The sequence below is a fragment of the Bos indicus genome, chromosome 3 (genome assembly GCF_029378745.1).
Source record: "Bos indicus isolate NIAB-ARS_2022 breed Sahiwal x Tharparkar chromosome 3, NIAB-ARS_B.indTharparkar_mat_pri_1.0, whole genome shotgun sequence".
In the NCBI taxonomy this organism is placed as follows: domain Eukaryota; kingdom Metazoa; phylum Chordata; class Mammalia; order Artiodactyla; family Bovidae; genus Bos; species Bos indicus.
In genome coordinates, this window is record NC_091762.1 from 96,374,436 (window position 1) to 96,390,752 (window position 16,317).

Below are 16,317 nucleotides of genomic sequence, written 5' to 3' on the forward strand. Positions count from 1 at the left end.
GGCTATCTTCAGGTAACACAGGCAGGGGCGTCGTCACATGCTTCCATGTAAGATCACGCTTTTGGAAACGGGGAGCAAATCCCAGCTCCATCACCTGCTAATAAACCGTGCTGCCACGGTAAGGTACTAAACCTCACTAAGCTTCTGCGTCTTCATCTAAGGAAATGGAGGTTGTTCTCAATGTTCAATAAAATAAGGTATGTTCAGTGTCCAGTAAGTACCTGGCCTAGAGTAAGTGCTTGATAAATAATAGCAAGTATGTTCTCGGCCGCATGACACTTAAGTCCATGCCCAAATTCAAATGGAGAATTCATTGACAGCCCACAGCAAGGAGTGAAGCCAGCCTACTGGCAACACCATTAACAGTTTCTGTTTCCCTCCTTCCCTCCTTCTTTCCTTCCCTCCCTCCCCACCCTCCTGTACTTTCAGAAGCCAGAACTTTCTAAGGAGATCGATTACATTCTCTTAGGGAGTGGTTAGGCTGGAAAATCTTAATCTTGAATTCTTATCTTTTTGCCACTTCCCACCCCCTAATCCTCCCACTGGGTATTTAGAACTCCCTGTAAACTTCACAGGATCGAGATGCATTGAGATCTGTAGGAGGTGTTGGAGGAAAAGGGGGGACTGGGATGTTAAAAATCAGGGCAACAAAAATACCTATGATGTCATTTACCCTGACTTCTGAACCACCACCAGCAGCCTTTTAACTTGGCAGGTGAAACCTCAGCCTCCCAGCCTGTGTTATCACTTAACCCCAAATGCAGGCCTCAGAGGGTCTTCCACTAGAGAGATCCCCACTCCGTCCCTACCTCCCCACAGTCTCTCTCTCTCTCTCCTTCTCTGACTTTTAGCGTAGCCAATTAAACCTGAACAACGGGTGGATGGAGGAAATATGCTGCATCTATGGAATGGTACAGCAGGGACCAGTTTCACTGTTAATTTAAAATGCTAGAATTAATTAGGTAGTGTAAATGAAGAATTTAATAAGCACTCTTTACAGCCACAAGTTCTACTTTTATTAAACACTGCTACCAAATGAGGGCAAATATCTCTGGTCTTTCTATATTTCCCTGCCTCATTCCCATAAGTTCTCTGCAAATAAAATTCTTTTTCTCCCTGAATTAAAAAATGCATAATTATAAATTTATGCCTGAATTGTATTTCTGCCTTCAACCCATAAGCTTCTTCTTTAAGCTCAGATGCCACTGTATGTCTCTGCTTGTGCTGGAGAGGGTGCTAAACAAACCCAAGTTGACAATTTTGGTTTTGTATACCAAATTAAAGGCTGTCTTCGAAGCTGTCACTCCTATTCAAATCCACTCAGTGAACTACCAAATTAGCATTCTTTCAGTAAAGGAATCTGCTTGTTTAAACATGTGTCTTTAGAAAACAAAGAACAACACCATGAATCAGTACTTCTGAAAAATCTCACTACACTTCTAAAGGAACTCTTTTGAAAAGGTGCTTAATAATATTCACTAAGATAGCTGGCAGAGTCCCTATTTAGAAGGTAAGGCTATACCAAAAATACATTTTCCATACAGGAGTAGGAGGAAGAATCATATGGTTAACTGGTTTTAATTTGGTTTGAATTATCATCCTATTATATAAAGATTATTCAGGAATCTAAACATTGGCTTTCTGACAGCATAGGCAGTTCTGTCAAAGGATGGATGATCCAGGGCTCTGGGATAAGAACACCAAAGCCGTGGCCCTATTTGGAGACCTTGATAAAATTTCTCTGTTCTAGTCACTCTTCTTGAAACATACTAACTGTACTTATAATAATAATACCCTCCCCGTTACTGAGAGACTACTATGCAAGATGCATTGTGCTAGGCAGTATATATCCAATCTTCCATTTAGTCCTCACAAAAAATCCTTTAAGATAAGTATTATTTTCCAACTTTACAGAAGAGGAAATTAAGTTTGGTGAGTTATGTGATTTTTATATGTTGACAATTATTTGAGTTTTATGATTTTTCAAAATAATATATATAGGGGACAAATTGACAAGGGAATCAGAAGAATTGGAGAATATGGCTACATGCACACAAATACACTGTATTCTCTGATTTAAAAATCAAGATAACGTATTTCAATATTTTAAAGTTTCCTTTTTCCTATATAGGCCAGCTGCTCTTCAGTTAAACTGTCCAGAGAGAGGGAAATAAAAGTCAACATTCAAAAATGATAAATACTCAAAGCTGAGTGTGAATGATTTTAGGAGGGGAGCATCAAAGCATAGCAGCTTCACTGCCATCACGATGTAGTCCAATATTTTTCTAAGAAAACATTCTCACTTCCAGAAAGATTACAGGGAAACGACCCCCAGCCCCAGCCCCAAAGGATTATAGCGTCAGTATCTGGCAGACGCGAGGTCCTCAATGAATGACTGTCAATTAGAAAAAAATCACAACCTAAAGCTTTCAAGTATTGAAGGGTAGGGTATTGTTTTACTTTCCAGTAAAAAGTCTCTGAATTCTCAAAGAGTATCTTCACAACAAACACATAACATAAAATTCCTTCATGTAGCATCTCCCTCCCATGACAGAGTAGATTTATTCCAGGATAATCTGCTCTCCTTAAGGCCTATTATTCCCAGGGACAATGGGCAGTTGTGACGACAATAGCCACCTCTAAAACACTGTCTCGGACACATGGAAGAACACTGGACACACACGAACCAAACGTTTAAGAGGAAAGGGATAAACAGACAAAGACGAGTACGGGGTTGGGGACAGAGGGCAGAACTGAGAACTAAAGAACAGAGTGTAGGGGTGGCTGATTAAGAATAAAAGAGGATACAACCAAAGGATTATTTCACATAAAGCAAAGCTGAGGAAGCTCCAAAATCTTTATCTGCTTCCTGGTCCTACCAGTCCGCAAAGCGGTTGCATGTAGTATTCACACACATATGCATTTGTGACTGTAACCATGCTATCCTTGAATGCAGGACACAAGCTACAAACACTCAAAGCCACCACCACACACACGCACTCCTGCCAAAGTCTGCATTTCTAATGGAACAAGGTGGCTGTGAATCCCAAGCCTAGAATAGTGAAGAAGAGCGTACCTGTAATTTTGTCTCTCACGAGTTTGCAGGATTCTATTTCACCAATGCTCCCAAAGAGACTCCTGAATTCCTCCTGGGTCATATTCTGGGGTAAATAGTTGACTATGAGGTTGGTTTTGCTGTCATCTGTGGCTGCCCCTGTCTGCATGGGAGAAGGACAGTTTCTATTGTTGCTGGAGGGTCCATTGCTTGTATTGGATGTCGGGCCATTTGACACCTGAGGCTCCATGGTGCTAATTATCTAAATAAAAATAAAAATATTAAGCCTTTTGATATCTCAAAGACACAAAGTCTCTTTCAAGATTTGATTTTATTTTTTGTAAAGAAAGGGAACAAGATAAAGCAGGATGGAGCAAAAGAGATGAGGTTGTGAACACAGCCAATTTAGAAACATGTTTTTAACCAAAATGTTAAACTCCCCTTGCTATTTTTAGGCCAGCCCATAGATTTTGAACACAGACTAGAATGCAGTGGGAACTCTCCCATTATTTTGTTAATGAAAAGCTAATTCCTGTTTTCATTACACAATCACTCTCAGAAATGTATACTTAAGCCACACCAAATTATAATTAAAATGTAAAGTAATAATCATGATTAAAATTATAGTTCCATTAAAGCTGAAAAAGCTAAACATAGAGGGCTACGCTCACAAGATCAAATACAGTACCTGTTTATTAACTATCTCATAAAGTAAAATGACATTAAATTAAGTGGGGCTGTTTCATATGGGAAGGGTTTAGATTTTCACTGATGCTTAATAATGATCAAACTTTAGATTTCATAAAAGCACGCTGGGGAGCTACAAAGTTATCTAATGATGCTTCTCCCCAGCTACTCTGTTATTGTTTCTCCTGGACCTCAAATAAAATAAAAAAACATGAAGGAAAGTTCTCTCTAGGTCTCTACTTCAAGTCTAGTCCAGCCCCAGATGGTCCTTTCACACATTACTCAAAAAAAGACTTCTATGTATTTAAATAGTTACTTAAAGAAATATTTCCACGAATGTGTTAACTGTTTGAGGCAGCATGCGTGGAATAAAGAGACAAGCCTCAGTCTCTATCCACAAGGAGCTTACAGTCCACAGAGGACATAGAAGGCAAAGGGCTGCAATTGGACAGTGGCCATGTAATGGAGGAGCAATCAAACCTGCTTAAAGGACAGGGGTACTCAGGGAAAGTCCCAAGATGTTGTTAGAATTAGGTTTTACATGAAAAGTGGGTTTAAGCTCATGGAGCTGGTTCAGGAAGATGCCTTGTATGGTATGACAAGCACTGAGAATCAGAAAACTGCAGAGCCAGAAAGAAGGCACTTCAGGCAATACAATTCAGTTCAAAACTCTCCTGTTGGAGATGAATTCCAGAGACATCCAGAGATTTCTTTGTCATCACAGGAAAGTGGGGCAGAGTCTAGGCCTGTACCCAGTTTTCCTGGCCCGAATGCAGTCCATCAGTCCCACTTTTCCATTCTATCTGAGCTCCATCCCTTCCTCATCTTTACGGTGTTATTTCCATCTTCTGTGAAATTGAACATCAGCTCCTTGGAAATGGGATCATGCTCTGTCATTCCCTAGTTGTACAACTTTGGGTAAGGGACTTGAACTCTGAGAACCTTAGTGTTCCTCATTTGAAAGAGGAGAAGAACAATGCTGCCTGCTTTGCAAGGTGTTAAGAAGGATCTGGTGACAGAATATATGTAAAGTGCCTGAATAGTGGTGGGAACATAACCACAATCATTGATATCCATTAAAGTCATTCTAGGGCTTCCCCCCTGGTAGCTCAGCTGGTAAGGAATCCACCTGCAATGCAGGAGACCCTGGTTTGATTCCTGGGTGGGGAAGATGCCCTGGAGAAGGGATAGACTACCCATTCCAGTATTCTTGGGCTTCCCTGGTGGCACTGCAAGTTACCTGATGTGACTTCTCTCACTGACTCCCCACCAGAAAGGAGTGAGGCATATTCTAACATCCTCTGTGTTTTTTTATAGACAAGGAAACCCAAGCTTAGCAGATATCTGATTACTAGTAGCTTCCATTATTATTACTATTATTTGGCTGCTCTGAGAAATTTGGGGAGATAAGCCTGTTTCTCTAATACACATGTAGTAAACTGTACAAGTCTCAAGGGTACAACTCAAGGAATGTTTACAAAATGAACACAACTCACACTCAAGTAACCACCTTTCAGATCATGATACAGAAAATGACCAGCATTCCAGAAGACTTTCTTGTGTCCCCATCCTCATCATTCATACCACCCACCAAGGTAACCACTACTCTGATTTCTAATTCATAGACTTATTTTTTTTTTTTGAATTTTATATACATGGAATCACACAAAATGTACCCTTTTATGTCTTTTCACATATTATGTCTGAGTGTCTTTCATGTTTTGAAATATAGAGGTAGACTGTTCTTCTCCATGTCTGGAGAAAATTGCATTGTATTAAAATATTATGTTTTATGTATCTCTTTTACTTTGAAGAACACTGGGTTATTTTTAGTTTTTTTTTTTTTTTTTTTTTAACTATTATAGATAATGCTGCTATGAGCATTACATACACATCCTATGGTGTACATACACATTTCTGTTGGGAATATTCTTTGGAGTCTATTTTGGGGTTCAGGGGTATTTCTGCTTTAGTAGGTACTGTCTATAGTTTTTCTAAATAGATGTACCAACCGACTCTCCCACTAGCAGAATATGAAAGTTCTAGTTGCTGCTCATCCTCATCAATGTCCAGAGGCTGTTTTTTTTGTTGTTGCTGTTTTTGTTTTGTTTTGCTTTTTGCTTATTTGCTCATCTGAAACACAGTGGTATAGTAAGAAGGGAATAAGTTTTAGAGTTTTAGCTGACTTAAAACTCTAGTTCTACTACTTATTAGCTCCGTGATCTCAGGCACTTGGGTTCTTGGGCCTGTTTTCTCTTTATAAACCAGAATAACACCACTGTGCAGGGTTATTTATGTATGTAAGATGCCTAGAACATAAAGTGGCTAGAAGCATCGTAACTATTACTCCTCATTATGCCCTACATGGATAAGCTTTGCTCTAATTGCTTCTTCTTCTGATAATCACAACTGGGAACTGAAACCAAAAGAAAGAAAATAAGTCTCAAGAGGAATCAGGGAAACAAGGCAGATGGAGGAAGGTGGGAAGCGTCTAAGATTCTTTGCCATCACGTAGGTAACTAAGTGGCTTCACTTATCACATCAAAACTTTCAGGACAACTGTGGGATTGTGTTAGGCTGGTCCAGAGAGCAAGGAGAAAGTAAAGGGCTCTGTAGAGGAATCTTAAATCAAGCTCTCCTCAGCACTGATTAACAACAACAAAAAAATGCACCCAGTAACTCCTATGCAGATACTCTGCCCTTGAGGCAAGGGTCCAGGAAAGAATCAGGGCGTTGTGCCCAGGGGAGGGATCATGCTAATGGAGATGATGTTTTAGAACATCATCACAACTCCTGGCTGGGAGGTAGGTTTCTGCTCTGCCAAGCCATCGGCCTCCTGGGTCTGTGCAGTGCCTCCCTTTGCTGTCTTGTCTCACTGCTTCACTGAGTCAGGTGTCCAGGCAACAAACCTAAGGAGCACCACCAACTCACCAAGGAACATGAAAAACAGAATTTATCCAGTTCAGGAGGCTCGGCCAGCAGAACCACAGAGCTGCCCAACAGCTACATTTTGATTTAGTGGCAAAAAAATCAGTCCCACAATCTACAGAACGCCTTCCCTGCACCACTACGGTTCCTACTCAAACACCTGAGAAATATCCTGCAGTAAGGCAGCATTTAGAGTATCAGTGATGGAGCAGGACAAATGTAAGTCATACCCAGGCACGCTGAGATGCTGTGGGACCAAGACTGTAACAGGTCATCTGACAGCTGTGTTCATTCTTAATTCACTGGATGCTTGACTCACAGACACATGTCGTGAAAGCCAGTACTTGTCCCTGTGAATATTTCACAGGTCTCCCTGCTCCAGAAAGGCCTAGGAAGTATCAGGTCTGCAGCAAAGAAATTTCAGTTCCCCAGTAAGCCTTCTGGATCTCCTTACATCCTGTGTGGATTTCCTAATTTATGTTGACTCCTGGAGCTGAGCCCCATCTGTGCATCAGACAATCCTACCCTAACTGGGGTCCAAACCTCTGAAAAGGAACCATGAAATACAATGTTCAGTACTGAGCTCCTTTCATCGAACAAACCTATAAATCAGGTCAAGTCATTCCCGTCTCGTGGAGATGGAGCTCTCTTTACTCTGCACACACACTGCACAGTTATCCTTTTGTGGACTCAGAAGGAACTGAGGGAAATATACATATGCACACACACAGAGTTTTCTCAATAAAAGCGTACAGTTTTAAAGCTGAGAAACATTTGCAAATGTGTTAATATACATTGTGTAATAAGACCCCTTGCTGGTCTTAATGACGCATCCCAGGATGCAAGACAGGCTTAAAAAAAGAATCAGAAATGTAAAATGTCAGACTGAAAACTGACACACAAGAGAACCAAGAGCGTTACTTGGAAAATAAGAGAAGCTGCGAGGATGTAAATGTATGGAGTATGAAACTACGGCATTTTAAGGTCACATGCTAGACCTTATAGAGAGGACACCTGCAATCTCAACTTGGGAAAAAGACCAGAGGTAAACATGTGTGTTCGTGGGAAGCTATCCTCCAATAAATTCAGAAGCTGGCTTGGCGAAATCAGAATGCTTGCTTCCCCAGGGTAACACCTTTGATATTCTAATAGCACAATTTTCACTGCAAGTAAATATATCAGTTACTTAAGTGTGCATATGTACTTTAATGAAGGATTCTGTGTGGGTCTCACAGCCAACTTCGTAGCTGACCAGGTTCCAACCCCCTGACTCGCCTTCCTTCTCTCTTCTGAACAGCAATTAAGAACAGAATTACAGTCAGCATCCAGAAGAGAGCCTTGAGGAGGTTCAGTTGACTTCAAACTCTAATGGTTACACAAAGCACTGCATTAAATCTTTTATGTTCCCATGATGTATTTTAAGAAACATTATACAGGCAGAAAATTTCAGGGATAAACTATTAAAGCAGTGCACAATAACGCAGGCACTCAAATCTTGTCACTGTCAATGTCGATGGTTTGAATGACTAATTACTCACACTCAACACATTAACCTCACCCCTCCCACCCTCTTTTTTTTTCCTGCAAAATATACAACAAAAGCAAGAGGGAAGGCCTCAGGCATGCAGCTGCAGGGACGTTTATCTCTGCGGAGGCAGGAGGGAGAAGAAGCAGAGGTTGGGCCAGGCTTCTTTCTTTCTCAGGATGATACTGAGAAAAAAAAAGCCAACCCTCTCAGCCCTTTGTGGCTTCTCTGTTGCCACAATCCAGGGTCCTTCCCAACTGTCCTAAGTAACCATTCAATAACATCCTTCGTTATTGTTCACCTAAAGTATATGTTATACTGCTTCCTGGACAGGCCAGGTTATATTCATTAAAAAAAAAGGGTTTATTTCCATGATAGCTAGATCTGGAAATGTTAGATGAACGGGGATGAAGCTCTGGAGTGCCAGGTACTGTGCAAGGTCCAGGGGATACACAAAGACTGGGAGCTGGCCCTCACTGAGCTCACAGGGTGGATGCATGATGTCAAAGAACATCAGGGGCCACTGAGTCCAACCCTGTAATCATAACAAGGAATCTGAGGACAAGAAAGGGGAAGTGACTTGCACAAGGTCACAGTGCTAGTTAGGCAGAAATGGCACTTAGGTCCAGGCCTATATCTCATTGCGTATTCTTGTGACAATGCAGACATGGCCATTTGGATGAGAGCTTACTTCTATTTTATCTTTGGGGGGAGTGTGAAGATGGTTATATCACAAAAATGTGCCTGAATATAGGTGTGGAGATATGTTTATTTCCTTACTCTTCTGAGTAGAGTACTTTGCAGTTCACAAAGAATGGCAACCTCAACTCCGAGTTCCACAGTAGAGAGACCACATCTGTTTTATTTATAATAGTACCTCCTGCATGTGGGACAGGGCCTGAGAATGGGTAGGTTCTGCATTAAGAACGACTGAATGAATGAAAGTGCTTGCAAGTTCAATAGTTCCTAAATCCTTCTAACAACCCTGTGAAGTATAAGCCAACAATTTTAGTAGTGTCATCTCCATCTTCTGTATAGCAAGAAGATAGAATACTTATTGAGTTCCTATCATATGCCAGACATACATTTAGATATTATTTTAAATGCAGATTTTAAGAGGCATTCATTCAAGCAGGACCGCTAAAGCTTTGGCTGACATGGACCCTGTAGAGAACTTGCTGAATACCTCTGCCCTTTCTCCTTGGAAATATCTATCTATCTATCTATATATATACACATAACACTTTGGGTACACTAAAATCAATCCTTGGTCTCAGACTGAAATCTCCCAATCGACTCTAAGAGTAGCAATATAATCAAAGGGCAGAAACTTCCCTTCTTTCCCAAATCACTCTTTTCATGGAATTTCTTGCCCTCAGAATTCATTCATTCATTCAAACAAATATTTATTGCCAAAGGGTCCACATGACAGAGGAGAGAATAAGCATGTCCTATGGCCAGAAAGTCCTTTAAGTGTATTAAGCAAGAGCCATTCTGAAATCCTAAAAAGGACTTAAAGCCTCCTTTAATGTTTCTTCCATCAGCTCATGAATCCCTTGCAGCTCCCTCTATCCCCCACTCTTCACAAGGCTTTCCTGTACTCAAGCTCAGGGGTGGGGAAGCCAGGTTAGAATTATAGGGCTGGTCTCTCGCCTTACACCTGAGGACATCACTATTTTAGGCCCCAGAGAGGCAAATCAGGGGTCCCAGCACAGCCCCCTCACCAGTTCTGTCAGCCACAACACGCCATAGCTCTGCTCCAGTATTTTCCATAGAAGTGGCAGTCTGACAATAAACTGTATGGTCTTGCATTTATGTATCTTAACCTAGTTTACACCGTCAGTATTTACGTCATGAGGCAAAATAAAAGATTACGAGTTTATATTACAGGAACCTGCGCCTGTAGAACTCACTGCTGACATTTATCATCAGCGCAGGACCCTTGTAACTCTATCATGCCACACTCAGCTATTCTCAACTTCTGATTTTCTAGGGGAGGGGTGGCCTTGATACTCCAAAAGCAGGCAGAAGGATCAAGAGAAAAGAACCTAAGAAGGTCACAGGTATATGTTTCTTTTTCAAATACTCTTCCTTCTACTTTCAGTGCCCTCAAAATGTCAGTATTCCCGGAAACTAGAAAGATACTAAAGGACTGTGCTGATTGCAAACACGTCTCAGGTGTGTACATCTGCAATACACATATGCATTTTATTAAATATTTTAATGAGTATTTAAAGGTGTTTTCTTTTACCATGTTGGAAGGACTTTTGAAAATTTATGTATAAAAGCTAAGCCTTATGTAATAGAACAAGCACTCCCAAGAGCATGAAGAATAATGTTTACCAAGGGCAGTCACTGAATCAAGCCATTAAAGAAATAGATTTAAATTATTCATGAGAACAAAAATAAAAGTCCTAATTCTCTTTGTAGGCATTTCCCACTTAACCCTTATAAATTCTGACATGCACTATGTGAGACTCTGGTGGAGCAGCCCAGACTACTGCCTCTCACCCCCTTTTCAAAAGCCTGAAAAACAAATCCCCAAAGTTAGAAAATTACACAGCAGGCTCTGTGTTCCTGAAGACATATTATTTTTAGGAATAATTCTTCACTTTGCTTCTTGCTCCTTGAAAGATACTAAAAATGTCCTTACAACACCCCCCCCCTCCAAATTCATATTTCTTTAAAGTTTTGTCCATCAGCTCATAAACTCTATACTCTCTTCTCCTTTTCAAGAGGTTTTAATTTGCTCAGGTCCCTTCAGATTAAGTTTTTTCTAAATGCAATGCTTTCCTGGTTATGATTCAACTGGGAAGGAGCCATAAGTTATTAGTGGGGCCCAAGAGGAGGGGCTGAGATCTATGATCTGATCACTCTAGGAAAAGGGAATTTAGGACTATACCCCCACCACTAAGGTAATGACTCACAGAGACCGCTAGACAGGAGGATCTGGCTGAAGACTGCCTGCATGTCCCCCCAAACCATTTGTACCAAGTTTTTGTAGATTCTACTAGAAGGCAACTAGAAAACTCTAGGAAAAAAAATTAATTCCAACTGGGGAAAACATGCTGACAGTTTAATAATACCTTTGGGCAGATGCACAAATAACCTGAAAGACCTATTTACTCTAGGAAGTTATGTGGTAATAAATTCTCAGCATATCTTTAAAACAAGTGTATTCAATTCAAGACAAGTTTATTGAATGCTTTATAGACTAAGGCACCGTTGGAGGAATTGGGGAAACAAAAATAATTTGATCCCTACTCTTACAGAGTTCAAGTTGAGAGAATGAGAAAGGAGGGGAGATAAACAAATAATTAAAATCAATGGTATACACCCCTTTCTTTAAGCAATTCCCTCCAGACTGTCTCTGATGACTCCCACCCCCACCCCCTCACCAAAAGCACGTGAATGAAATTATACACAGACAAGTCATATGCCACTCTGATACTGAACTGACAATCCTGTTTCTGGTCTGAATGCTTATGTCCTGAACAAATGACTATTTGGAACAATGAGGTAAGCTTGAGGCATTACTCCTCTGAAACAGCATCTTCTTCACTGGAGATGAGCACAGGGCATGCCAAAAGTATTCTCAGTGGTGGTAGTCAGGGTTGTGTTTTTTTTCAAAATCAGCAGCCACTGGAGAGAATAAGAGGCATTAATACTTAAAATAGCAGGGCCAGCATTTAAATGAAAAGCATAATCAAAATTTAATTTCTCTTAGGCATTATTCTCAAAATCACAGAAATCCGAGTTTTTAATCTTGTTCCCCAGACACATCACATACATTTCTCCTCCTAAATAAATACTGGCCTCCTTAATATCTTACAGTGTCCCTTTAGGGCTTCAGTTTTGGCCTAAAATGATCTCCTAGTGTGCCCATCCTGGGGCAGTGCTGCTAAAACCCCCGAGTACTTGGTTTTAACAGACTTTTACAGAAAACTCTCCAGAGCAGAGGGATGGCTTAATCACCTAGTTCACTGTAAAGACAAGGAAACCCTCAAACCGCACCCACCCCACCATCCATTGAGTCTTCTTTTCCAAAATGGCCTGTAAATACAGTCCCAAACTTTCAATAAGCTCTCTTTGTTAAAGACATATTTGAAAAAGAAATGTCTTTATATTAATATAAATGTAATTTCATGGGCAAGCTCTCAGGCTTCCTGAAAAAATATCACCTTTAATAAAAAAATCAATTGGAAAACAATTTCCTTCCCATTCTACTCCCTAAGACCTCAAACTCTGAATATTTAATGTAGACAAAATAACCAAAATGCCTAATAATAAGCTACGGATTCCTGTTGGGATGGGAGCCAGTTGTGATGGTATCTATGTTATCTTCGTCCTCCATACAAAGAACACTAATGAGTCACTTGTAAAACTGTCCACAGACTAAGTCAGACTTCTGATTAAATGCATAAAGAATAGCCAGTGGCACAATTTATGTAAACATATTAAATACTGTGTATTTATAAAAAGCCTGGCTAGTGGCTCAGAGTGTGAGCAAACTCACCAAGATTCAGCTGTAAAAAGTCGTGGGTTATTTGGTATCTATATCATGACCTAAAGCATAGGGTCACTTCTCTGCATTTGTTCTGTGCAAACTCAGATTAAATTTTTCAGAAATCCACATAAAAATATTTTTTATTTTGAGAACAGATACTTGTTTTCTTAACACAGTTGGGGTAGAGATGAGGAAGAGAGCAGAGGGAAGTGGAGGGAATTAGTATCTAGAAAAATCTGCACAGAGCAACATTTGCTTTGTTGAGAGGAATTGTATAATGCCAACGGTTCTTCCAGTTCAAAGGACAGTGATTATCTTGGGACATTACGAAGTCAAAGACACTGAGAGAAACAAACCAGTTCTCAGCACCTCAGTGCATGTAATGTAAGTGACCAATATATAAATTAGACCCAGGGACAAGGCACACAGCTGCATAGTACATCTATCTGTTCATCAGTGAAAAGGTTTTGAACATCAATCTGATACGGTAGTTTTAAAAATTCCTTTATCACACTTGCAATTTGGTTTTTGATTTCCTTCTTCACTGACTTCCTTTCAGGTGTTTTTGTTTGTTTTTGTATAAGAAAGAAACATTAGAAAAAAGGGACACCCTCTTGGAAAGCAAGGGGGAGCAAGTAAACTTAGGCTCTAGAAAACCATGGTTGGTGATAATGCAGACCTGGAAGGTCCGTCTAGTCAAGGCTATGGTTTTTCCTGTGGTCATGTATGGATGTGAGAGTTGGACTGTGAAGAAAGCTGAGTGCCGAAGAATTGATGCTTTTGACCTGTGGTGTTGGAGAAGACTCTTGAGAGTCCCTTGGACTGCAAGGAGATCCAACCAGTCCATTCTGAAGGAGATCAGCCCTGGGATTTCTTTGGAAGGAATGATGCTAAAGCTGAAGCTCCAGTACTTTGGCCACCTCATGAGAAGAGTTGACTCATTGGAAAAGACTCTGATGCTGGGAGGGATTGGGGGCAGAAGGAGAAGGGGATGACAGAGGATGAGATGGCTGGATGGCATCACTGACTCGATGGACGTGAGTCTGAGTGAACTCCGGGAATTGGTGATGGACAGGGAGGCCTGGCGTGCTGTGATTCATGGGATCACAAAGAGTCGGACATGACTGAGCGACTGAACTGAACTGAACTGAACTGGGCAGGGAGAAGTGTGGATCTGAATTATCTCTGGACAAAATGCTTACTGAGAACATTCACAGAAATTCAAGGTTTGCAAGTGTTGCTTTAAAGTGTCATGAAATAGTCTCTCTTATCTTTATAGGTGGAAATATAAATTGGCACAACCTTTCTGAACCTTATGTTCATATTCTTAGACCTGTTGATCCATTCTGAAGCTCAGAAGAGAATCCAAAATTCTGTAGACCAAAAGTATGCACAGTAAAATATCTTAAGAACAGTGTGCCTAGAAGAGTGAAAAATAGAAACAAGCTGAGGGCCCAACAGAGGGGTGACTAAGCTATTGTATAATTTTGTGATACAGTATTCTACAAATGTTAAAATTAGGTTTATAATGCATTTTTATAACATGAGAAAATGTTTGTAATCAATGTAGAGAAAAGGTAGAATTAAAAATGGATTATGTCAATCACATAAACATGCACAGAGTAGGAGGGAAAAAATGAAAATGCTAATAATAAATAGTAGGATTATAGGTGATTGTTATATTTGTCACCATTTCTATTCTTCAAGTTTTTTGTTTGTTTTACAATAGCACCTTTATAATCTGAAAGAAAGTTATATTTTAAAAAGAAAAGAAGTATCAAATACTTCAACCCAGTTCAGACCCAGTATTAACAAGGATGCCATCTCCTTCCCAGAGCCGTCCTGCAGGATTTCTCCTTGGCCACGCTCTGCTTGTTTCTACATAGGAGCCCAAATGAATAAAAATCGCATTTTTTGAGACAGTCTGATTTGGTTTCCCCTTCACCTAAATCATTGCGTATTAGCAAGGTTACACTCTGAAGTCTGCCTTATCGCCTGGTGGCAACCTTCATGAGGACAGCAAGGAGAGTGGATGATTTATAAGAAAACCATTTCTTGGATCAGGGAGTGAAAAGTACTGATCCATTCTAAAAGCTCCTGCTGACAAACTCTGATATTATGAACATTCTGCACTTGGACAAAAGCTCCCACTTTTCTTAATTACATGGTTTGAGCAGGAGCCTGCTTTCAGGATCTGCCCAATCATACAACAGCCATTTATTTTCCCAACTGCAGCTGCCAAGATTTCCCTGATCTCTGTTCTGTGCTCCATCTTCAAGGACATCTTGTGAATGTATGACACTGTCAAGCAGCATTCCACGCTATGCTTTTTAAGCTTCTCGCTCTCTCTTTCCTGCTTACGGAGATCCTCCTAATACATATTTATAAAAATCTCATGAACAAGAGGCAAAGTGGAGAGGCAAAAAAAAAAAAAAGAAAAAAATCACAAATATCAGAATACTTCTATCTGCTCTGAGGCAAATACGTTATTATGACAATGAACAACTAATATTCTCTATTATCTGTGTGATGGATTTACTTTTATTTTATGGATGCTACATCCTGTAATTCACTGGGTTCCCTCTTTGTAATACTGCTAGAAAAACGAGTGCCAGATCTGTAGCCCTCTCTGTGTACAGAAAGAGCACAAGACCTCACTGCAGCTAATTTTTCTTAAGCATAAACCTTACCCATGAGTTTATCTTATTTTTAAAATTCTCTTCATTTTCCTTCATCTCAATCTCATTGTGCTATTTTTCAAACTCTCCTACTATATGCATTATGATTTGCTTCATAACAGTGAGAATTTTGGATTAGAACAGAGGATAAATATGTTACTATTTCTGTCTTCACAATCTTTTGTCTTTATCGAAACATGCCTTTTAAATCTAATTCATACCAATTGGGCAAGAGTCAAACTGGTATTTTAAAAATTGAGAAATAATCAGCCTTTTAAAAACACATGATAAAGTTCCAAAATTATTATATATGCATATATATATGTGCATCTTTTTAAAATTCAAAGTGTGTAATAAATAATTCTCAGGTAAGGTCCTTTAAGGGCTAATTTAATACATCCCTAAGAATAATTTGGATATGACACATCCAAATTACAATACACTAAGGTTACTGAGGAGTTTACTTCTTTGAGTAGGGTAACCAATCTCTGAAATCACAAAATAAATTTGTTTGCAAGGTCTTTCGACTCTTGACATATTCTTTTCATCCCCCAAATTTACCTTTTAAAAGAGTGAAAGGCTACCAAATATTCGGAATCAGCTGTTGCCAAATCAGTGCAACCTAAACTTCTTTGGTTACAGGCATATTTTAAAGCAAGTTATAGCGTATGTTAGTCACTCAGTTGTGTCTGACTCTTTGTGACCCCGTGGACCACAGCCTGCTGGCTCCTCTGTCCTTGGGATTTCCCAGGCAAGAATACTGGAGTGGGTTGCCATTCCCTTTTCCAAGTGATCTTCCTGACCCAGGAATTGAACCTGGGTTCCCTGCATTGCAAACCGATTCCTTTCTTGTTTGAGCCACCAGGGAAGCCTGCACTTCTTTAGTTACAGGCATATTTTAAGGCAAGTTATAAGTTACAATTTAATAATGATAATA

The 16,317-nt window shown here is 40.0% G+C and overlaps 1 protein-coding gene across 8 annotated transcripts in view; it reads right to left on the reverse strand.

Annotated features, from left to right (window-relative positions):
- The window catches only part of ELAVL4 (ELAV like RNA binding protein 4), a 94,628-nt gene that overhangs the window by 48,527 nt on the left and 29,784 nt on the right, over positions 1-16,317 (reverse strand). For 5 of the 8 annotated variants that reach the window (XM_070786568.1, XM_019958413.2, XM_019958412.2 and 2 more), the window contains exon 2: positions 3,077-3,317. The exons of the other annotated variants lie outside the window; for them this stretch is intronic. In XM_070786568.1, the coding sequence (XP_070642669.1) occupies positions 3,077-3,317 (241 nt within the window). The remainder of the gene's footprint in view (positions 1-3,076; positions 3,318-16,317) is intronic. 8 annotated transcript variants of the gene reach the window in all.